At 39.6% G+C, this 24577-nt stretch overlaps 1 protein-coding gene across 2 annotated transcripts in view; it reads right to left on the bottom strand.

Annotated features, from left to right (window-relative positions):
• The window catches only part of EPSTI1 (epithelial stromal interaction 1), a gene marked incomplete at its 5' end in the record, with an annotated part of 49863 nt that overhangs the window by 22103 nt on the left and 3183 nt on the right, over positions 1-24577 (bottom strand). For both annotated transcript variants that reach the window (XM_082764712.1, XM_082764713.1), the window contains 5 exons: positions 4981-5054; positions 10777-10860; positions 11483-11556; positions 15416-15499; positions 17283-17341. In XM_082764712.1, the coding sequence (XP_082620838.1) occupies positions 4981-5054; positions 10777-10860; positions 11483-11556; positions 15416-15499; positions 17283-17341 (375 nt within the window). The remainder of the gene's footprint in view (positions 1-4980; positions 5055-10776; positions 10861-11482; positions 11557-15415; positions 15500-17282; positions 17342-24577) is intronic.

Raw genomic sequence — 24577 nt, 5'->3', positions numbered from 1 at the left:
GATTCATCTTTTGCTGGAATTTATAAGCCGTAAGACTACAGAGTTGAATAACTAACCCATTAAGTTCCTGTGTGATGTAGATGGCTCTTCCCCAATGCACTTTCCTGGGAAGAAAAGCTATATTCTGGTTATGTAGTTTACTTGCTTCATGCAGTATTCACAGACTTCACTGGGAGTAATGCACAAGCATGCCAAGGAGGACTTGCACAAATCTAATAATAGTGATCAAAATGGTGCTGTCCTTGGCTGGTAGCCATTCTTGCCTGCAAGTCTTTGAGCATGAGGTCTAGGGAATAAGAACAAAAAATGTGGCAATTGTTCATTTTAGGTATAAGGCTTGAAGAAAGTAGAAAAATAGTAATAAAAAATAGGAACTTTCTCAGCAGAATTATTTTCATCACTTCCCACTCACACACAAAACTATTTTTTTTGTGTCAACCCACTTCCTTTTTTTGTTTTCCTGACAGAATGAAATAATGCTACTGAGCTATTTTTTCCTCCCACCGACTCATCCAATAATCTTGGAAGTTATTTTAGACATCAAGTTTCATTTATTATCTGAAGCAATAAGCATAAATCCAGTTTTAAGGAAAATGCAGTTTTGTATAAGTCTATTGCATAGATCTTCCATTCTGTGTGCTCCATCTGCATGTGCAATCTGCTTCTATATTTTCAGCCAGCTTGCATGGGCAGATTAATGCATACAATTAGAAAGCAACCTCACAGGCGTTCAATAAACTGCCTTCATTATTACACTCAAGAGAGTCCCTTTGGATGTCTATAAAAGCCTAGTTTTCTGCCTGTTAGCTAAATAATTGACAACGCTTAAAATAATCAGGAGCAAATGAACAAAATGAAGACCATTGTGGTGAAAAGAAGCAAACAAAAGATTCTCAAGGCTGAAAACCTTTTTGTGTGAGCCCTCTCACTCTCTTTAGCAACCTACATTGAAAGTCTGGTCAGGTTTACATTTGCACTTCTGTGGGGAAAATTTGTTACCAGCCTGCTGTTTGAACCACACATCACAGAGGACTGAAAACTGGCAAGGACGCGAGTATTTATCCTGTAAAAATAGATAAATAAATAAAAATTCTGGTTTGATTCAGGTTTTATTTTCTTGCATTTTATGACTTTTGAGAAAACTGCTTTGGCAGGCAAGCATATATCAGCTTGGTTTGGTGAAGCTCCTGTTCTGTGTTTGGAATATGCACTCAGAGGCACTCTGGCAAATTGCGTTTCCAGTTCCAAATTCTGTGCTGAATATATCAAGCACACACATGTACCAGAGTGCAACAGTGCCAGGAATTTTTACAGGAGTGCAACCTTCACAAAAAAAGTGACATGCATGTATAAAGGCAAGGGTGAAGTTGTACCACTGCCGTCATGTGCTATTAAAAAGAAACCCTATGTGTAGACTGCTTTTCCCATTACATAAATTGGTAGATGGCTATTAGAAATGCAGTGGACTACATCCAACGCTACAGTTTCTGGGAAGTCAAATTCAAATTAAGTGAAAGCACCTTATCAGAGAGCTGGGCTAAAACCTTATGGAAAGATAGCCTACAGTTCAGGCTCAGATGCACACAGCTTACACAGAGCATTCATGCAAGCCACAGAGAAAAGCAAGTCACGAGCTGTCCATCCCTTACTGTTGTTTAAATGACAAATTTTGTGTCCTAACTAAAGAGGGACATTCTGAAAAGTCCTGGGCCAACCATCTAACCACTTCTTCATTCCCATTTGTAACATTACACTCAGTCCTTTCCTCACAAGGATTAGGTAATTGCAAAGCATGGACTACACATTTATTATCTTTTAATGCAATCTGACAGAAATACAGCCTCTACCACAGGCCATCAATGTAAAATGCATCCAAGACACCATTACTCAGAAGAAAGGGCTCCATTTCCCATATAAGTAGCTTTCAGTAGGGAAGTGTGCATATACTCTTTATTTTCTAGATCTGGTATCTGCAGAGGCAGAGCCACAGCAATGCTATCACCAATAAATCCCTCAGGTGTTAGCACCAACCACAGCAATCCTGTCATGAAGCAATTCCTTCAGCCCAAAGTCTGCTCCTGAATGTTGTTTGGACTTTTTATACAAAGCTACTTTAGGACATACCTTGTGAGTTTTATTCAGTTCAGTCGCCTGGACTTTCAGATAGAGTCTTCATCCAGCTGTTCCCTCAAAAGACTCGCAGCCTTTTCCCCAACACTCTGCATGCATGCCTAGACCTCATTCTTGCAAGAAAACACTTACTCAAACAACTGTGATAACACATGCAGTTGACTTTTAAGGGCCAGCTCCACAGAAAGACACTAGCAAAGGTTTCAGGAGATAGGAAATACCTGCAGTCTGCAGGCAGAGGACAAGGCAGCAGGCAATTTTTCTTTTTGGCATTTGCTTATTTCATGTATACACCCTTTGAAAAGGGATTTCACTGAGAAGTTCGTGTTTTTAATAGTGACAGGAATTTAATCAGAACAAGGAACTTCTGGGCAGTATTATGCTTTATTTGCAGAGCATCCTAATGACACGAGAACCATATGTGCCTTTCCATATCAAATACAATCAGCATTTCATATCAGAGAGGTATTCATCGGGCTATACCCTGTGGAGAAAGATACAGCTGATGGTGGTGATCAATTTAAAAGGTTTCCCAGCTAATGAGACCATTGGTAGGCATTGATCTCCCCAGGAAAACACTGATGTTGCAGCTAGAGATGCTTGCAGAAGACAGACTAACAAGGCAGCTTATTTTTTGAAATGGCTCTGCAGACATGGCTTTGCAGAGGTCACTGCTTTATATGCAGTGCATGACCTCTCCCGAGCAGGGAAGGAAATCAAAATATTCTAGCACAGACAGTAAGGAAAGGGGCACAACCTCATATTTGTTCTCTTTGCCACTCGACACAGGCTCTTAGATGATGGAAGTAATGAGTCACTCATTTTTGCATAGTGCACAAAAGCACACAACTGCTTTAAATACCAAGCACTTTTCTAATAAATAGCAGTGCATCAGTGGAGTTACTTGGCAAGATCTGAAGTGTCACACAACATCTTCCCATTACTATGGGATGGTGTGCTCCGAAACACCAATGTGTCTTACCAATGACTTCAACATCTGGTAGTAAATCCATTACTGCTCAAGTCCTCCCTTCCTCTCCCCATCAGGGGATTTCATTGTACCAGGGAAGGCAGTAATGTTATTTTGTACAATATGAAATTTTTTCGGTTAACCAAAATTGCATTCGCTGTAGGTAGGCTTTCAGCTCACCTCTTTCAGTACCTTCAGGACTCTCCTGGTATATGTTTAATAAACAGTATATACAAATAATCTTTTGACAGCTAGACATCTCTGCTGCAATGGAGCTCAACAGTCCACCTTTAATTTCGGTCACGTCAGTCAGTTTGGTTTCCTGGGATGACTCCAGCTGAACACTCACAATGCTCTCTTAAATCAGCGGACAGAGTGGCTGCCAGCCAGTCTCCTCTCAGTGCCCAGCCAGCCTGAGCCCCTGCTACACCTGGGGACAGACTGACTGCCCACATAAAGGTGTTCCAGAGCATTTGGAATTGCTTTTGACATGACCAAGCTTACTTTTAACAGAAAAAGCACTAACCAGCAGAATTCCTTTCACCCTAAGGGGAAAAAAAAAATAAATGAGGAGATGAGGGGAAAGGAGAGATGTGTCTCCATTCATGACTAAATAAAACTTAAGACAAAAACAATAAAAAAACAGAATTAAAAAAAAACAACACACACACAAAAACAAAACAAAACAAAAAAACAGGAAGATAAGGACCCTCACAATGCCCACAGGAAAAAGCAAGTCCCATAACTAAGGACCCCGTTCTGAAAAGATTTCATGAGGCTGTTTCAGGGTAGGCTCAAAGAGCATGAATGTATCTCTCAGCAAAAGGCAGAGATATAAACATTTTGCAGGGTCTTCAGAAATCCTGAGGAATCAGGGTATGCTGAGGGGAAATCCATGCTGGGACAAGCAGAGGACAAACTGCAGGCAAAATGCCAATACATAGAGATGAACATTAGCAATATATTTTAGGAAAGAGCTGTACCTAAAGCTAAACAGGAAGAAATAAAAGAAAAATGTCAAGAAAGGCTGAGATCAGTGAGAAATCTCTAAAATGTCTATAGATTAGAGAACATAGTCTGGGCAAATGATGAAGGAAGTGGAGCTTCTAGCATGGGACAAAACTGACTTCTCCAAAGGTCACAGAGGAAGAAAGAGCAATCAATCATGCTAGAAACACAGGTGAGTAATTTCAAGAGTCAAAGATAAAAAAAGGTAAAGGTGACTGAACAGCACTGTGTGTTAATTATGTGATAGTATTAGTTTGGATCAGTTAAAAATAAATAAATAGGGTAGAGTGAATTAGCAAGGCAGGAACTTCATTGCCAATGGAATTAATTATGTCAGGACTTAAGCCCTATCTAAATCTGATATTAAAGAGAGATTATTGGGAAACAGGTCTTCACTGCAGATCTCTACATCTAAGCTGTAGAACTGTAGTGAATGTAGAGTCCTCATTTTTTTTCCATGTGGGTTAGATTTCTTTACTATTCACTAAAATAAATGGGTGGAGATGTAATTTAGATACTGCTTTGATAATTAGTCTTGGATTGAATGATCACATATTGATTCAGTTAGAGAAAGAAAGCACAAAGTCAGTCTATAACTCACAGTTTTTGCTTCAAAGTGTATGCTTTGAGAAGCTAGGAGAAATCTACTGAACCAAAGAGCTCACAGGATAAGATATGGAGGAGGCTTGGAATATATCAAGTCAAAAAAAAAAAGTGAGAACAACAACAGAAGCCAAACCCTTCCTGATCCCCAGACCAGCCAAAAGAAAAACCGTCCAACCAAGCAAACAAACAAGAAAGCTCAACCCCCCCAAAACCAGAAGGACAAGAAAATGAGGTCATTTAAATAGTAAGTTTCAAATCTTACTCACTAATATTGATCTTCAAGGAACATCTCTCTTCTTTGCATTTCTTGTTGCCTTTTTTTAACTTCAAGTCTCTCTGCCTACAACATTAAAAACAGGAAAACATACTTGAGATTTCTAGTCAGCAAGAAAAAAAATATTGATTATTTCAATTCAAGCAGTTCTGTATTCTAGTTCTCAAAACAACAATAGCAGTAGGTGGGTGCACAAGTGACCCCATCCCCAATTTTATAGTATTCAAGCATGACCAAACAGCTCCTACTAAACTCATCAAGAAACTAGTCTGAAAATAACACCATGCTCCTGGCTGATATGTGTACCCTCATAAGGGGCCTTGTGAACCTTAATGACTCTCACACCACTGTTAGGACCACCTCTCCTAACATCTGGTGCAACACGTTCTAGTAAGAAGGTAGAGGATGAGAACCAGAGCACAAAAGCCAGTCATAGCCCTGTAACACTGAAAGGACAATGATTCAAGAAGATGGACCTGTGGCCTTCAGGAGCATCAGGTACTGGTCAGTTTGGATAAATGTTAAGGCTGATGAGGATGTGAGACATTTAGGCTCATCCAGTGTTATCCATTTATGCTTATCCAACTCTACCTCAGATACTATGTCCAGTGCAAGAGTCAACCAAAGTCTCAACACACAAAAAAGAAACATAAAACTCATGGGCAAATCTGGATACCACAGAAGCGATCAGGTCCTTTAACATAAAATTGCACAATTTCCAGTGGAAGGGTAGTCTGAGCTACCCCATCCCTCAAACTGAAGCAGAATAAAATGTTAAAATAGAGCAGAAGCTAGAGAACTTTCTGCAGCAGCAATATGTAGCTCAAGCTAAATTCCAGTCAAAAGGAGGCCAGCCAATTTTTTTTTTTGACACGCAGGCTGTAAGTAGGTCCAGTGGGAAGAGCAGTCAAAAGGCAGTTCAGTGTATTAAAAGCAACAAATCAGAAGTGCCAAACCGTGATTTCAGCCCTGCTGTATTTTGAGCACAAGGCTCCCACTCTGAGGTTGGTGGGGGGATGCTGCAAGGAGAGCGCCTATCTGAGGCTCAGAACAGCTAGCACCACATTGAGCAAGCAGGCACTGCCACCTCCGACTGCCACTCTGCTCACCTCCCACCTTCAGATGAAAAAAAAAGCAATTGTTTCGTAACCCAGCAACCAGACCTTGCTCTAAACAAAGTGCCCTGGAAATTTCAGAAAATACCTTAAAGAAATGAGAAAGGGACTGTAGCTGGGAATGGCCCGTTTGGGCAGAGCCCCAAACGAGAGATGACACTGGGACCTGGGTGGAGGTGTTGTGCAAGACCAGGTAGAAAAGTGTGTATATGTGTGTCAGGGGATGTAAGGAAGAAAATTGATGTTAGGAATATGACTGTAACTCCCCCACCCCATCATTTTCTTTCTGTAGTACAATCAATAGCATTTCAGAAAAATTGCAATTTACTGCCAGTCACTCGATTACTTTGCCTTCAGTGATTTCAGGGTGGGCATTTTTTAATTGGATAAAGAATGACTGTCTGGAAGAGATTTGCCTAACAAGTGCAAATTCCTTCTCAGCATGTGTTGGATTAAGAAAAAAAATCCTGTCAGATGTATGCAGACAGGAAAAGAGCCACTGTGTTGTGTAACAATGATATAAACTGTTGAAAGACAAATGACTTAGAGGTTGTTATTTGGAAAAAGGCAATGGGAAATTAAACAAAAGAACAAAGACAAATCTCTGAATAAGGTGTCCTATTGCTCAGGCAGTTGGGATGTCGAGACAGTAGTAGAATGTATGAAGTACTGACATAACTAAAAGAAAACTCAAATTAAAGTAAGGCATATCACCCCACAATATGAGTAAATTTTGACTGCTTAAAGAATAGCTTATTTGCTCTTATCCCATCCATCCAGAGACTGATGATTTTTTAGGCAGAAGACTCCCATCCATCTGTGCAGCTTAACAACTTACAAGGGAAGAAAGGAAAGACAAAGAATCCGATGGCATCTACTGTTGGCAAAGGTGATGCTGATACCCTCATGGCATCAGTGAGTTCCCAGACTTTTCACAATCACTGCTCAACAATGAAATCTGGTGCCTTCACCTCTGAAAGACTGTTTGAAATGGGACCATCTTGCAGGCCTTCTTTAAGTTCAAATCCAAATCCCGCTGGAGTTGCCCTGCTCTATCTCCGAGATAGGACAACACAGTAATAAATATAATCCTTCAGTATCATATCCACTAGATAAAAAAGAAGGAATATCCTCCAGCTGTTCTCCCAGCAGGAGGCTGCCTGAAGAAAATCCAGGCATATTCAAATTACTTACTTGTGGCTGGTGCAACTGGTTCCTATTTCGGAAGTTTACTCTGAGACCCTTGCTTAGGATGCATACAAATGATGGGAAACGGGACTCAGACATTCTCTAACTAATGACAATCTATCAGTAGACATTGCCAGAGCACTTCACATTTGGCATGGTCTTCAAAAACAAAGCCAAACGTGGAACAGCTGTGATATTGAAGGTAAACATGTTGAAAAGCATTAGCAGAAGGTCTGTAAAGTGCCTGGTCTTAACAAATTCCTGAAAAAGGCCATTTGTGATGATTAACACAGTCAAATTAAAGAGCACACGATTTGATAAAGAATAAAATGAAATTACAGTTTGTTCTAAACAGGACAGTTTCTAAAGATGGCAGGATCATTACTATGCAATGTAAGAGTAGAAGTGAGAAAGTGGCATTCAGTAAAATTACACTCAGCCTTTTTACTTCAAATCTTCTAACCTTTTCATATTTAGTCAACATTTAGAATATACACAGGAAAGGCTAAAGGCAGGATAACAGGAACAGAGGCTGAATGACAGGAAACAGAAACATGCAGCACACTGAAGTTACGCTATTTGGTATACAGAAAGCTTAAAAATCAAGAAGCCAAATATCAGCCACTTGTTTATTTTCTTGGGAATTTTGACAGTCCTTTCATCCAAAAGACTCAAAGTAAGTTATAGCTCAGTCTGGTCAAAATCTGTCATGTGAAAACTGTACAAAAGACACCAAGCTGCAGATGCCTGCTACTAATGAGCAAATAACAACACTGCTTCTCCCGTACTCCCACACTGTCTGCAGATCAGACACATATCTCAGCACTAGGGAGAAATACAGAAATAGGAATTCCCTTGCTAACATTACAAAATCTCTCCAAAATTATTTCTGTGAGCACTCAGAGCTCACTAGCTTACGCGAAAGGAAAAGACAAACTCATGCAACCCTGGGTTACCCCATGAAACAATCAAAGCAGTCCCAGGACGATATGGCTGACATTGAGCAAAAGTAATCCCAAATCCCTGCTCAATGCTACACACAGAGACTGGTCTTGTGGTATATAGAATGGTGGGGGAAGGATCCCCCTTCTTTTCTTTGGCAGCTGGAGAGAGACAAGGTTGATGCCAAGAGTGTTGCTATTCCAGCATCTACCCTCATGGTTAATTAAAGAACAACAGAGACAGGCAGGTGGACTCATACACGTGGTCATACAGACCTTCCACATTTGGGTACAGCTTAGGCAAATACCCATTTTTCTCTTGGTCACAAAGATAAAGGAAGAGTGGATGTTGCTTTTCTGTAAAAAACTAATATTTAATTATTGACATAAACAGCTCCTAGGTTCACAGGCAGCATTGGGTTACAGCACATCGTCCTGAGAGTCACGGGAGAACTCAGCTGAGCACCAGCACCTGTTCTTGTCATGACACATTAGTCTGTAGGGCTTCACCATTCAAGTTTGTTGGCAGAGTAGCTCTCCAACTGTGGAAGTTTCAGGGTCCCTGACAATAAAGGCAGATAGCCTTTCAGACCATCAGTTTGTTTTGTTGTCATTGTTGAATTAATTATAACCTTGAGCAAAAGAAGGACTGCCCAGGAAGAAGGCGGCTTGTGAATTTGCAGAAAGACTTTCTCTCAGCCAATGCCCTTTGGTTCAGTGGTCTACAAATCTATGACTTAAAAAAAAAAAAAAAGAAAGTTTTAGCCTGTATTAGCCCCCTGTGTTAGCCTATAGTACCAGTACATAAAGCACTAGATCTTTAGGATCCCCTTTCTGTCATGTCTAGCTCTCTGGGTGAGAGATAATCTGGGTGAGATATGCAAATCAACATCTTTCAGTGGCTTTCTAGCATGCTTTTCTTAACCACAGAGTTGCCTTTTTAATATACTAATGTCTTCCAAGCAGAAATCTTCATCAGCTCAATTACTATTGTGGTAGACAACACAAATAAACAAATTCAGATTAAGAGTTCTCCTTCATGCTTCTCAGTTTTGTTTGCTTGCTTTGTGGGTGTAGGTTTATTTATTCAAATTAAACAGTTTGTTTGGCGAAGATGTTCACCATGATGTTGCACTCTTCTTTAGAAGAAACTGATAGTTACAGTTTTATTATCTACAACACCTATAAAGATTTTATAATCTGTCAGTGTGAAGGTAAGGAAATTAAAGAGCATGAAAACAAAACCAATATATCAATATATTTTCTAGGTGTAACTAGAAGTTATTGCAGTCTTGCAACAACTTCTTGTCCAATGCCCATGGGCAAAAAACATATATTTAATAGCTGAATAAAATATAATTAATCCCCTTTCTACCATTGCTATCATCACTGCTTCTGGAGCTATACATGAGCTGGTAACTGTTAAAAACATTTCAGATGGTACTATTTATTGCCCCTGCGAGTTATTGTGTATGGGCTTTTTCACAAAGATTAATGCTAACCACTAAAAGACGGGGAACAGACTAAGCTTCATCTAGAGGCAATTAAGGCTATTTTTGTTTATGCATCTCCTTGTATGCAATCCAGTAGCGATGATTTGGGAATTAACTCAGCTTTCAGCTTCTGCACAGAAGATCATTTTTATTGTTATGGAGACAAAACTTGCAAACCTGAAATCTCCCTTTCCCTCATTACTATCGTAAACATCAGCATCATGCTCCCCCTCCTCTTTTTGTTTTGTTTTGTTTTGTTTAAAAATGGTACATTCTCAACCAAGTGCTACTTTGTCTCCACCAAGGAGAAATGAATGAATTTTTACAAAGGTTTATAAAGCACACAGTATGAGAAAATGCTTTGTGGGAATAACTAACTGAAAGAGACAAACACTTGCAAAATAAAACTGATGATTTGAAAGTGAGCTGTTGCTGGTGTCAATATATGGATATATGGTTAAAACTAGAAGGAAAAGAGATATTACATTTAAGCTATGCACCTGAGTGTGCAAGCCATAGAGGGGTTGAAGAAGCATTAGGAATTCAGGGGGCAGTCAGCACAATGCAGTTAGACTATAATGACCTTTTCATGTTTGGATGCCTTTTCCACCATGACAGGCTGGGTTTTCTTTTGTTCTTTCTGTGTGTACAGCAAGCAGCTATGGATTTCTATAGTCTTTATGCCACTTGCCACAATCGGATCTTACAGAGAAAGCTCATGCCAAAGTGAACTGTATAAGCTGTATCACTAGTCACAACATTTGCCCCTACCCTAGTGTTATTCCTTTCTCTCTACTAACTCTCCAGGTTGCATGCAAACACAAAGCTAGAGTTTCTGAAGAACCAAAGGAAGGTACAAACCCCAAAGAAAACCAGGCTAGATATTCTTCAGTGAGCTACTATGAGAAGGAGGACCGGATTTCCTGTTTCCCTGATGTTATCCAGGACTACCATTTCATTTAATGAGCCTGTTTCACATAGTTCAGCAAAATCAAGCATCAAGAAATAAACTTTGCTATTTGGTTCTGAATCTACAGTAACCATGTTTTACCTTTTCTCTCTGAATTGCTTTCTTTTTCAGGATTTCAGCTTCTTCAGCTGCTTTTTTTGCTTTCATGTATTCTTCTCTCTTGTGCTGTATGAAATTAAAATTAAAAAATATTTTCCATATGTACATAAAAAGAACACATAAGGTAACATGACTCTTGTACAATGTCTTTCAAAACTGGAGTGTATTTGATGAAAGTTTCCAGATTTTTTCTTAGAGACATTGAATAAAGCAGGCTGTGTAACTGCTGCTCCAATATTGGCTTTGGAAAGGCTGAGAAATCTGTGACTGATGAATGGGCATCCATGCAAGGAATCACACAGATGATTGATAACTTACAAGCATTTATACCTTTCATAACAGGAACAACACATCTACTACCTAGCACTGGATGGGGGTGGTATGTTGATCAATTAGTGAAACAGTAGGCAGCACGCTGGAAGATACAGCAAGGCTTATAAGTGTCTTTACAACTGTACTGGTTATCATTTTAGATATGATCTGTGATACTGTTTGATACATATTCATGGGCAGATTTCTCATTTTCTTTGGTGAAGATCATTTGTTTCTAGTTTTCTGCTGTTTCCTTCAGGTTTCATGAAATTCTTTTGTTGAGCAGCTGTGAGTTCATTTTATAGCCATATGAAACACTTCATGAAAAGCCTTTTTTGGATTCCTGATATAAACAAACAAATTTATTCTTCCTGACCTTTTGTTGGTATTTAGATTGCACGAGCATCATTTGCTGTTTTTGTCTTGCTTCAGCCTCTGATTCCTTTCCACCTTAAAAAAAAAAAAAAAAAAAAAGTATAAATTGCATTTTGCATGAGCATTTAAAGTTAAAATGCCAGTCATTTCTGAACAGAGCAATATAACAAATTGAATGTATGCATCTACAGAAAATTTTTCATAATTACAGTAGCTGTCTGACATTAAAGAGAATGGGCAGGAGACCTTTTTGATCATTTTATCCATCCGTCAAAAGCACTAGCTTATTATTTGCAGAGCATCCACTGTATCATCCACTCTACCAGCAAATATATCCTACTGTATATGATCAGTTTACTGAGGACCTATTCCATTTTCAGAAGATCAGTCATGCTTTGCAGATGAGTCTTGATTTTCAGATCTAGCTCACCCTACCTTTGCTCAGTTTATCATGCACACATATTGAATCAAAAACTTTACTGGCCAAGAGTTTCTCTTTTATCAAGTTTAGGAGCCTGGAGTTTCTACCAGCTGTAATGGGATGCTATCATTTGAGGATCTTCTTAGCAATATCATGAGGCTTGAGGAAGGATCTGCTTTCTGAAATGGAAATCAAAACCTTTTCCACAGACCTCATATTCATATCCAGCTAGCAGAAAGTGTCCTTTCCAGAGGCAAAGACTCTCTACTGAGACCATCTAGACCTCTGGCCGTGATGTTCAGGCTTCAAACAAAAAAATAAAAAAAATAATAAAAAAAAAGAAAGCAGAACAAATAGAAAGTGCTAGTAGCAACCAAGGGATGGGAAGGAGTGCTTTTGATTCAATTATTCTGCTCTATTATATTCTAAAGTATTTTCTTGCTGTAGGAAACTCAGTAATTTATTCCCTTGGTTGTTGGAAACAAGCAAACAAACAGTAAAAACAACAGCAGTCCCCACTCCATTCTGAGGATGAAGGCTATATTTACACCTACTGATTTTCTGCGAAATTCCCCACTATATGAGCATTACTTCAATATGATCAGGTGGACCAATCTGTGCTACCTGGGGTGCCTGAAATATAAGACAACCATGCTAGATCCTTTAGGATGGATCACCCTTGACTAAAAGTAGTGTCCTCCCCTTACTAATGGAAGACAGCCAATCTTTACGTGACTTTGTGAGGTTCAGCAAGTGGGAGATCAATTCCCTAAGCACAAAAACATTCTCATGCATACAAAAAGCTCTGTAGGATTGAGCACTCAAGAATGACTGGCCATGCAGGATACAAGCAACAAGCTTACAGTAGCAACAAGCATACAGCTGGCATCGTGAAGTCTGGGAAATAAAATTGCTACTAAACAACTTCTGAAACCTTCCAGATGCTTGGTATTTCTTTCTTTCTAACCTGCTGTTGTCAACATTTAACACACTTGTGTTCACTGTCTGTTTCTGCATGTATTGCTAGATATCAGATCTAAATAAGTATTTTACTTATCATTAATTGCCATTGCCTATAGCTTTTCAGAGAGGTTTAATTCCTTCAAGTTGGTTAGACTGTAATCTGTCAAATGTTTCACTAAAGTCAGGTTGTGTTATGACTGGACAAATTTATACAGTATGATGGAAAAAAAGGCCATTGCATTTAACAGGCATGATTTTTTTTTCCTCCACTCATTGCTTATGGAGGAGGGTGGCACTTGCATCATTCATTGCTCTCATCCCTCCACGGTACCTGAAAGTTTGCCAGTCAAATACTGCAGAGTTGAAATCCAGAATACTTATTTCCCTATGGAAAGCACAAGTGTAAAGAAACTTCAAGAATTCTCTGGTGATTTGGACTACATGGGTAGTCTCTTAAACTCATTCTGAGAAAATAACATTGGATACTTTTTTTACCTTAATGAGTACATACAGTTGTGAAATTAGAGATGCTAGATTTTTTTTCTCCCTCCTTGAGCTCTCTTCTGTTCCAAATTTGTTCCTCTGGGAATGCTAAGATCTAATAATCTTTGCACCTTTCCTCTTTGCAGAAACACTGAACATAGCGCATGTGTCTCGGTCTCCAGGGGTCTTTCTAAGTGGCAGCTAGATGGAGACTGAAGAGTTCATATAACCTCCTTGAATTCTCTCAGAAGCTTTTTTTTTTTTTGCTTTTTTTTTTTTCATCTTTTTTTTTTTTCTTTATTTTTTTAAATTCACTTCTTTCCTTGGGAAGTTTTTAAATGCAGTGAGATCAGAGGGAAGTTAAGGCCCCCCACATCCACTGCAGGCTTCCCACCACGTCCCCAGCCACGCAGCCAGCCTGCACACTTCCTGAGCAGACACCACACACCAACTTTCTGTTTTTCAGATCTCACTTTCTTCAGCAATAAACTTTGTGATCCTCTTGGGGCACAAGCATATCTTCTAGGACTTCCTCACAGGTAGGAAGCAGCTAGTACACATGAACTCACCAAGACTACGTCTGGCCACACGACTGCATGTGGGAGGGGAAACACAAGGCCTGACACCAACTTGCAGAGGTAGGATCACCACTGCCAACAGCTGGGACTCAGGCTGGAACTGGAACCAGCATCACCTTGACTCCAGAAACAAATCTGGGCTAAAGACAGTTCAGATTTCTGAATCTGAAATCTCCCACCTGGTATCAATTTTTATGTGCACAAAGCCACCCCAGACTGATCTTGGGTAGCATGGCTTACCAGCTTCATTCCCAGGAGGTCAAGGCAGACAATAACCTGCAGTGTACACCCCCAAAACCCTTACAACAGCCAAAAGAAGGAAGAGGAGCTCTACATTTATAAAACTAATAAAGGCATCATTATAATCATTCATTTTGTCATAATGAATTTTGCCCCATTTCTACTAATGCAGGCCCTCAAGGTCATCCCACTTTGCTGCTCTATATCCTCATCATGTTCTATAAGAACGATGTTTTCAACTTTTGTCTTGTCAGCAAGTTTCATCAGCTTGCTCCTACCTTTTGTGCCAAAGACATTAAAGAAAGATATTAAAACAAGATAGGTCTGAAGACTGATACCTGAAAGCATTTCTAATAACCTTCTCCTTGCTGTAGCACAACCTGCAACCCTATTCTCTATAGAAAACTAACGGTGGGTTGTTGGCTTTTTTCTTTCAATTTCTAATTAAAATACACACACAAAAAAAACAAACAACAACAACAAAAAAAAAACAAAACCTTAACTGTCCCAAAGCACTATAGTAAATGCTTTATAGTGGTTACAGTTGAAGAGATCTACTACAGTTCCTCTCACTTGTCTAAAAAAAAAAAAAAGGTTGGTTATCTTATCAGACACATCAGCTCAATTCAGTGTGACCTAAGTTCATGCAGCTTTTTATTCCTGTTTTTCATTTACCTACCCTTGTAGTTACTTTTTATAAAACTGGTAATACAGAGCCTCATGCATGTGTAGCCTGCAAATGCCTGAAGCTTCAGGGATCACTTTTACCTCTTCAGGAGCCAGAAATCAGGGAAGTATGTGTACTGTCCCCTAAACCAGAGGAGTTTTTTTTTATGGATAACCAGAGGGTCTCCAACATATGCTGTCCACCTGCATGCTAATGCCATATGTGCAGCCCCTCTGACACATCAACCAATCAATATTACCAGCGGAAGGGCTCATCAACCTCTTTTTTCCCAAATGTAACTATAGATTTTCTACACTGATGTTGACAAATTTCTTGAGTGACATTCTGTGCTGTTTTGCTTCAGAAACATCTTCATTGTCATGACCATCAAAAAGCACAGAGCGCATACAGCAGGCTCGTGTCAGCCCTTGTTAACACCAAATCTCCTTAATAAGTAGTATAAGAGAAAAACAGTGAAAGATGTCTTATATCGTAAAGGGTATGTGAGCATATATAATATGTATTGCATAAAACAAAAAGTACGGATTTTCCAATTCATAATAGCTGATTTAAATGTCTTACCCAGTCTCTGTGGAATCAACTTAATTGGCCTTAGCCTGTGCTCTTCCTTCCAGCGCTCCAGCTCATCTAGCTCTTTCTTAGCAACTGAACAGGTGCAAAACGAAACAAATATGTGGAAGTTAGAAGCCATCCTAAAAAGCACATAGTGTCTTTAGCTGCGTATAACAGTGAAGACTCATCTAGGAACAGACCCACTTTTTCTGAAGGCATGCAGACACCCCTGCAAGAGGTTACACAGTCACTGGAACAATCAGATGGAGAGGCAAATATTTTTGTTAACTTAAAACCATATGGTAAGTACTTTTTTCCTCCTGACCCTGTTTCTTAAATAAAAACAAGAGGTATGCACAATTCAGCTTCAAATTAAGACACTTCAGCATTTATGTCTGCAGATGAGCTGGGTGCCAAGCTCCCAGTGTATTCATTGGAAATCCAGTCAATGCAGCCAGAGGCATTGGGAGACTTGTGGAGCCAGCCCTATGCTCTAGGATGGCTGGTTGATTAAATTGTTCCCCAGATTTAACTGACAGAGAAAAAGGCAATTCATTTCATATCAAAGTCCACAAAATGCATGAGAAAATGAGCTGTGTTTTAAAGTAGTACCTCAGTTACTCACTTGTACTAAACACATGAACCGTATTATCTAATGCCAGGCTACAGCTAACAGATGCTAGCACCAGTTCTTCTCTAACATGATAAAGCCAGTCCATGGGCAGGTCTCTAAAGAGTCCCAAGACTGACACCAGCTTCTTATTTCAGCTTTAAAACAAGCCCTTAGGTTGGGATTGGATTCATTGAGGCCCCATTTCTGTGAATATTGAAAATGGAAGCACTCTGCATGCTTGAGACCTTGCACAAAGTCAAACAGACCTTTACTAAGGCAGCAGGACCTATCTTCTTAGAGTCAATCACCTATAAGATGACCTGCTTTTATTCCTCCTTCCAGAGGATTATGGTTTGGTTCAGGGAAAGTCCATTTTCTTTCAACCAAAGGAAATCCCACCCCATGATAGGCTGCTCATAGAGCATTTCAGCCAAACTCATGATGTTTGAGAAGAATTGTTTTAATTGCATTATTTACTTGAGGGCTCAAAACTTGAGGAGTGCTGACTGACATTCCCTCAGCTGTCATATTCTACACAAATAAACAGCCAGGGGTGCAGGACTGCAGTGTTTTGTCATGTTTGTACACAGAATTATTTTCATGGCTCTTTTGTAGTAACTTTGGACAATGAAAGACTTTTAACACATGCCTATTCTTTCTTGTACAGCTTCAGGATGTTCCTGCTTACCTACTTTCACCAGTAAGACTTGAAGCCAAGCAAAAGTGACCTTATATAACTGCAGGTGTTTTGCTATCTAAAATCTTTCCCACCTTCATTAAAAGATCCATATACAATCTTTAAGCAGGGATTCAGGAAACAACAGATGGTATGGATCTAGTTGCTTTAGCTTCCACATGAGAGCACTTTCAAAAATATTTCTTTCTTGTACTTTTCTTCCTCCTCCCCATAACCTGAAGAGTGTTCAAAGCTGGGTTCTCCAATCTAAATTCAATCTTACAAATGCAGGGTTGAGTTAATTCCAGATGAGTCTTGTACAAGTCAGCTTGAGCAGCTACAGCACTGCTATTACCAAAAACTTGTTCCCGAAGAAGCCTTACTATGCGTGCAGTTTAGCCAGATGAGAAGTTGAACTTGAGAAAAGCCTACAGGGTGATGGCAAAGGCTCATAGCCCTGGCTTTATACTTACAGCTGCAGACATAAAAGTATTGAAAGGATGCAGATAAAAGTTGCAAGGGTGATAAAACACACACAAAAATAAACTTATTCAAGTAGAAATAATGCATTAGACATCTCAACTTACTTTGTTGCAACTGATTTCTTCTGGTTTCATCTGGGGTTATCAAAACGTACGAGTTGACACTAGAATGAAAGAAAACAATGTCTTATTTTTCCTGTCTACAGAAAAACAATTGGACTGGAAGGGGTTTTCTTCATCAGTGAGGTCAGTGTTCTGCTGTTGTAACAAAAAACAACAACAACAAAAACATTATATCAGAACCAGTTTTTACTTTGATTCAGGTCTTCAGGGATTTTTGGTAAATATTTTAGGAACACAGTTATATTTGCAGTTGGCAGTGAATACCAAGTATAATATTTTCAGAAACTCTTAGCCCAGTCTCCATGTTTCTTATTAAGTCTCACTCTAGACTGCAGACCTCAAATCTCAGCTGTTTCAAATCAAATCACTTCCTCAAATCAAGAAGTTCCTCTTCGTAGAGGACTACTTCCCCAGCGGCGCTATTGGTGTTTTCCAGTACGGCTTGCTCAAGCACAGGTCACACTGTCTATAGGGAACAGCATCGGTGTTGGTTGACCCACCCCATGCCTCGATGGCACTCAACTCCTCACAAATTCAAAGGCACATTGTTTGGCATGGACTTAGGTGACTTGCTGCCTGACCAAGCCTCAGTTTCCTTGTCAGATTTGTGTTTCTCCAGAACCAGGAATTCCTCAGGCATATTTATTTTGCTGTCACGCCTCAGGTCCGACACACTGAATAAGGGCTGAGGCCCTGTTTTGTTAGGCTGAATTCAAAACACAGTTGCTGTCTCAAAGAGCTATCAATCTAGCGTGACAGCAAAGAAACAGAACAGGGCGCGGAGTGTATTAGAGACTGGAGGTGATCAAATGAGTGATGAAAACATGTCAGTTTCACTCGGAGGAAACAAAGGTTTTTAATCTACAAGGTATACTGTGTGGGTAGGAGTTTGCACTGCCTGCACTCCACCTCAGCAAAAGCAAAGCCACAGGGGTGCAGGTTCACCAGCCGTGCACTGAGCAGAGGTTGGCTTCACGTATCAGAGTGTGCTCACATCTCTGCAGCGTTCGGCACAGCTTTAGATGCACATGTGGGCACTGGTATTTTATTTGATGTTATCTTTGGGAAGGCAGAAGGAGAAGAGCAGAAAACAAAGACTAATGAGAGATGAAAACTGTGCCCCTTGAAAGAAGAAAGGGCTAGAGGACAAGCTAGGAAGGAGAGAGAGCTCGGTTGGCTGTGGAAAAGTAATGAGAGAAGGAGGTCTGAGACAAAGGCTAAAAAGAGGAATGAAAATCATGCAAGGAGATCAAAGTGCAAAAAGCCGCCTGCTGCCATATCACTGTAATTCGACATTTGGGAAGGAAAGCATTTATATCCAATTACCTCTTTCTCTTTGAAGACTTGTTCTAGGAGGATGTGGATTAATTTGTGAGATTAAACTAGCAAAGACAGAGCTGTAAGCTTTAATAGTGTCATTTTAATGTGGACCTTTCCCTGCCTGCCTGCTTCCTCTGGCACCCAGTGAGACTGTTCCTCACCTCTCCACCAAACCCCAGGCCTTCAGAGGCAGGAGCAAGGTAGCAGCATTGCCCTTCCAGCATCATTGCACAATTTCAACTATTACTTAAAGGAAGTTTTGACAACCTATCTTCCTTTGCATGCTTTAGCATAATGTTCTTCATTACTGCCCCAACAAGCTGCTGTACAGCTGGTCAGTGTCAATAAGTATTATTTTTTTCTTGGCTTTTTCAGGTATTAATATCATATTTCTCTCAAATTCATACAAAAAAAAAATATTGCATACTTTTTACACTGCCATCTGTTTGTCAGTGAAAAAAAAATATGGCTGGAATGGTTAAGTTGCAAGACTATATACTTCTCCCCCTCAAAAAACATTGTTGCATCTAAGACATCCCACTGATTTGTAGCATAAGGGGCAGAAGAGTTTTTATATCATTAGATGTACCTTGATGACATTTTTTTTTCTAAATTAGGAATTCAATTAAAAAGACAACGAGGAGCTCTGTGTATCTGCACATGTTTAAGAACCATGATATCAGCTCTAGGCTTTATGACACGATAGCCTTTGTGCCATGAATCATTTTCTTTATCTGCTTTTGCTTTTTGGCTGGAGGAGGCCAAGGTGGGGCCACTCTCCTGATATCTGCCCATGGCCGTTATCCAGGAGTTCAGAAGGATGGCACATGAAATATAACAAAGATCAATCAGTTCTTTAAAGGGGTAGAAGTGAGACCAGTGACAGGAAACTAGACCTACCTAGAGACAGCCCAGCTTTGTTTTCCGAAGAGTAAGAGTCACTGTGGTTAAAGAGTGCTTGTTTAAAACCTGGTTTGGTTTCTATGTTATTGAAATAAAAGCAAAGTTAAAATAAAATGAGGATTTAAAATCTCTGGTTCAGGAATAAAAAGGAGAACAGGATACTTTGGGTTTTCTTTTACCTAGTATTTATACAACATGCTCTATTTTTGGCCAAAGTAATATATATATATATGTATATACATGTATATAAGCATTGGTGAGCTTATCTATTTTGATAGTGCTCACCTTGGTCTCTCTGGAAAGATAGACATGTCAGAGTATAACATGGGGTATTGGGACTGGGAGAAGGAAGAGCAAACATACAGTAAGATTCCCGTGGGATAGGTGAAAGCCAGGGATTGAACCCATCCTTGCTTTTCAAATCTGCAGCCACAGGAGGAACCAGATGAGCTGCTGCCCAATAGACTCTACCTGCCTACTGGTTCTAAAGCTAAAATTCATATCCACACCGACTGTCTCTCATTTTCTTGATTTTTATTTTATTTTTTTTTTATTTTATTTTTATTTATATTTTTAAGGAAATAAAGTAAAAAATCCACCAGAAGCTTTCAATTCATGTTTTAGCCAGTTTGTGGGATACTGCAAATTAGTACTTTGTCCAGACAGAACCTCTGATCCAGTAAAGCCTACAGAAAATGCTACAGCCTCTCAATTTAATATTTCAGGCAGTTTCTGAGTTGCCACTGCAGCTTTAAGTCTGGAGTAAATTATCCTACTTACCTGGATAGCAATTAAGGAAATGTGAAGACTTTAAGCTACCAGCAGTGTGCAGACTTTTTGTACTTTATACCAATACATGAAGTGAAGTTGAAAAGATTACAGAGAATTTTACTTTTCAGGTTCCCTAATAATGATTCTTATTGTTCTATGACTTAAATCTATCTTTGAGGTATGGTTGATTTATAAATACGAATATGGAAGTCACTGGGAGTGGGAAGAACATCTTACCAGGCTATAGCTCTTCATAAAAGAGAAACAAACCCTATTCTACCTTTATAAGTCATATTAATCTTGATAAGACTTTTTTGGTTATTTTTTTCCCACAAAAAAGGGGAATGTATTGCCTAATTACTTAGACTGAGCAAATATTAACTATTGTGAAAAAGTTATAACCCAATAAGAGAATGCATCTGTATTGGAATAAAACTCAAAAAGCAACCTCATATGAGTTTTCAAACACATAGACATCAAATATCTCAATAATAATAAGATTAATATCTATAAAGCAATATATACAAATAGATAGAAAAATCTTTCAATCAGGAGAAACGTACAATACCCTCACAGAAAATCTGCAAAGATAGCTTACAGTTTGAACTATCAGCAACACTGAGCAGCAACCATGTCTGCAATCTTAAATTTGTAAGCCTGTGGGCGACTTGACACATTTAACTCACGCTACTCAAGGACTAGCCTTCAATGTTTTCAGGGCATAGCCTTTGCGCTACTTTCTTCTAGGTTTGTATACAAAGATTATTTCTGAAGTTGAATAAACACATGAGAACTGCTGTTCACCAATAATGTTTTTTGCAGAGCTGTGCCCTTCAGTTTTTCCTCGAGCCCACTCCAGCCAGCTACCACTGGGGAGCCTTCCAAATGAAGTGTGAAATAGTTTAAAGAGTTACAAAAGTAATGGCTGTTATAAACTATTTCCAGTTCCACTGTGTTTTATATTGCTGGTGCATCAGTACATGAATGCCACAAAGCTGAAAGCTAAATATTTCGCTCTGCTAAGCAATGTGCTGTCTGCATTCAATAAGAGCCAGAAACCAAGGAGCGTGCAGGGGAGAGCAACACAAACGACTAAAGCTTGGTGAAAAAAAAAAAAAAAAAAAAAAAAAGGAAGGTTTAGTATAGAGGAAGGACTGAAGGGAACCCTCGTGGGGCTCCAAATACATCTGCATATGAACCACTGAAAGGAAAAGGTTCATTTCTACTCAGTAATCAATGAAAAAAGAAGCACAAAGGAAAAGTACACAGGCATGTAGACATGTACTTGCACACATTTATGTGCATGACTGTGGGTATATGCGTGCATACCTTTTCCTTTTTTTATAGTAAATGTGCTTAATATATAAGCTTAAGGCTCAAGATACAAATGAAATACTGCATTAAACAATACGTTAAGACTGGCTGACTTTAAGAGAAGAAAAGAAGAAAAGGAGCAAACTGCCAAGGACAATCATAAAATCTTCTTCAAAGACACACTGTGCTGAACTTTGCATCCAGTTACCAGTAGTTGTTTGAGAATAGTCAAGTCAACACCACCACAAAATATTATTTTCACTGAGGCTCCTATGCCTGATGGAGCAGCCCATATGCTGCTAAACACCACAAAAGCTGCCACTACAAGACTCCAAACCTCAATGAGCAGACAACTGTCCTGTAGGTACCTGTATGTTGCAGTGCACAAGCTAATGATAACCGACAGCCCTAGCATTTGACCTCAGTCGTGCAATACACTTTGCACCCATATGTACAAATCTTGCTTGGAGGCTTGGGACTTTGGCTTTCCATCTGTATGAGCAGCACTATCTTACCAGTTTGCAGCTCAGACACAAAAGTGAATTACTGGGGCTTAACATTATACACTGCCTGAGTCATCCTAGCTTTCTTAACATGAGAGACCGAAAATAAACTGCTTTTAGCAGAAAATGTTTACCACTGAAAATCTATGTTCATGGGTTTTGTCCTGTACTTGCCACAGGCTAGGAGTGCACTTAATTACCACAGTTCAGCTGATGTCTGGAAGGTTATTAAGCTAAGATAACTCACTTCTGTATCTGGTCCCTCCGTTTAGCTAAAGCTTTCATTAAAACAACATTTTTGCTATAGTTGAGGCCTAAGGATAAAACAAAGAGTTAAATTCTGGAGACGTGAACTTGCACTGGGAACGAGTGAGAAGGAAAACAGCAGCAGAGACAGGCCCGGGAGAAAGTTTGAGTCAGAAACAAGTAGTAAAGCAACAGCCCCGCACTCAAATCTCAACTCTCAGAAGCTGCTAGAGAACTTCCTAAAGTTAAAATCAGGTCCAAAGAGTAAAACCGAAACTCAGAACTGAATTTCCTAGCTAAGACTCAGCAGTTTGCTTTGCACTTGGTGTGTGATAGCACCACAGGAAGAATGGCAGGTCCACAAGGGGAGATTTAAATTGGAAATTATGAAGAATTTCTTCACAGAAAAGGTGGTCAAGCATTGGAACAGGCTGCTTGGGGAAGTGGTGGAGTGCCCATCCCTGGAGGTATTTAAGAGATGTATGGACATGGCACTAAGGGACATGATTTAGTGATGGGATTCAGTAGGTTGATGATTGGATTTGGGGATCCTGAAAATCTTTTCCAACCCAAATAAACAGTAAATCAAACACTAGACTCAATAAAGTCCATGAAATCCCTGCTGTCAGACACACTTGTATTTATGCTGTCCCCAAATAATTCATTTGCCTTAGTGCAGCACAGTGCCAGGGATGTGTCGAGTGTTCGAGTGTGCCAGAGTCAGCTGGAGCACCTGGAAATCAACAGCAGAGAGCATTTATATTGAGACAGGCCAGGCACTGGGCTTGGCAGCATCAGTGCTGAGCTGAGCTAAGCCCCACAGAGGTGTTTGTGTGTTGCGAGCTGAGCAGGTCAGACTACCACATGAAGATTGAGACCTAAGCTAGTGGCATGTTTTCACCTCCACTTCCACCACTTTCTTTCCAACAATATGCTTCTCCTCCACTCCCGCTCTACCAAAGTACTGGTGTCCTTTCATTGCCCCCTGCCCATGTGCTATTTTTCTTAAACATAGCTCCTCATCAAGCTATGCATCAAGAGAACAAATCCAACCTCACGCGAATCAAGATCTTCCTAGGTAGTCTTCTAATGCAGAGCTAGGACACACACAACCCTTAGGAAGAACCCAGCAGTCCCCAAATCTTACTGCATAGCTATCCTCCTACTTAGACTCAGCCACTGAACGCTTGACTGGAGGTAGGGCTGGCTACTGACAACACCAAAGCCAGGCATCTCTGAATCGCCCCACCGTGCTGCAAAGATTAGTACATCACCCTGAAAGATACAGAGCTGGGAGATTTTGTCCCGTGCAGCAAATACCGCAGTCAACTCTAAACAAATTGTCTGTAATTCAGATTACACATACACCAGTACCACCAGTGGACAAAGGAAGCATTTAGAGAAGAAGCCAGTTTAATAGGCCAATTCAGAGTTATTAAAAAGAAGAAATTTCAGATTGTGAAACAAAATAATTTTCCTAAGAACTGCTAAGGACACTCTATCAGCAAAAGATTAAGAGGTGCTACAACACTATAGATTTTCTTTTTAATTCAGGATGAAGATTGGAAAAGGAAGGAAAGAAAGCCCTGATGGATTTGGCTCCTGCAGTCAAAGAATAACATTTCTCAAGTCAAGCATTCTAGTAACTGCTCTCCTTTCACACTGGACAATAAAGGACTATTACCAGCTGTGTGACAATATATCTTCACATTTTATTACTTTGAATTTGATTTTTTTTAAATGTATTTTGCCAGGACCAATATAATTCTTGCCAGGTTTAAAGACACCATGGACAGGCTGCTGTTGCTGAATGGGGGCAGGGACTATCACAACCTTTTTCTTTTTCAGACACCAGCAATAGTTCAGCTTCTAATTTCCCCACTTTCCTCCACCTTTTCTTCTGTACAGACTTTTGTTTCTGAATAGATATGAACAGGGGCAATTTGGGAATTCACTTTCTACAAGTTAATTTCATGGCACTTAGCAGACAAAGTGAAGTAACTTAAATGCAAGCTTATTATTATAAGCAGTTTCAAGCACTTGTCATCCTGGTGTTTTTTCTTCATAGCCTGAAACCACATCTTGTACAGAACTGGAGGGGGGCGATGTGTGAAGTTTCATTTCAATTTTGCATTTGAACAAGTATTTTTTGTAACTTAATTAGAACCACTTTATAATCACTTCGCAGCCTCAACATATCATATAAGAGCTTTTCCAAAG

Source organism: Aythya marila (assembly GCF_965140915.1).
Source record: "Aythya marila genome assembly, chromosome: 1".
NCBI lineage: Eukaryota > Metazoa > Chordata > Aves > Anseriformes > Anatidae > Aythya > Aythya marila.
Note: the sequence above shows the minus strand (reverse complement) of the source record. Positions and strands in the feature narration are given on the sequence as shown.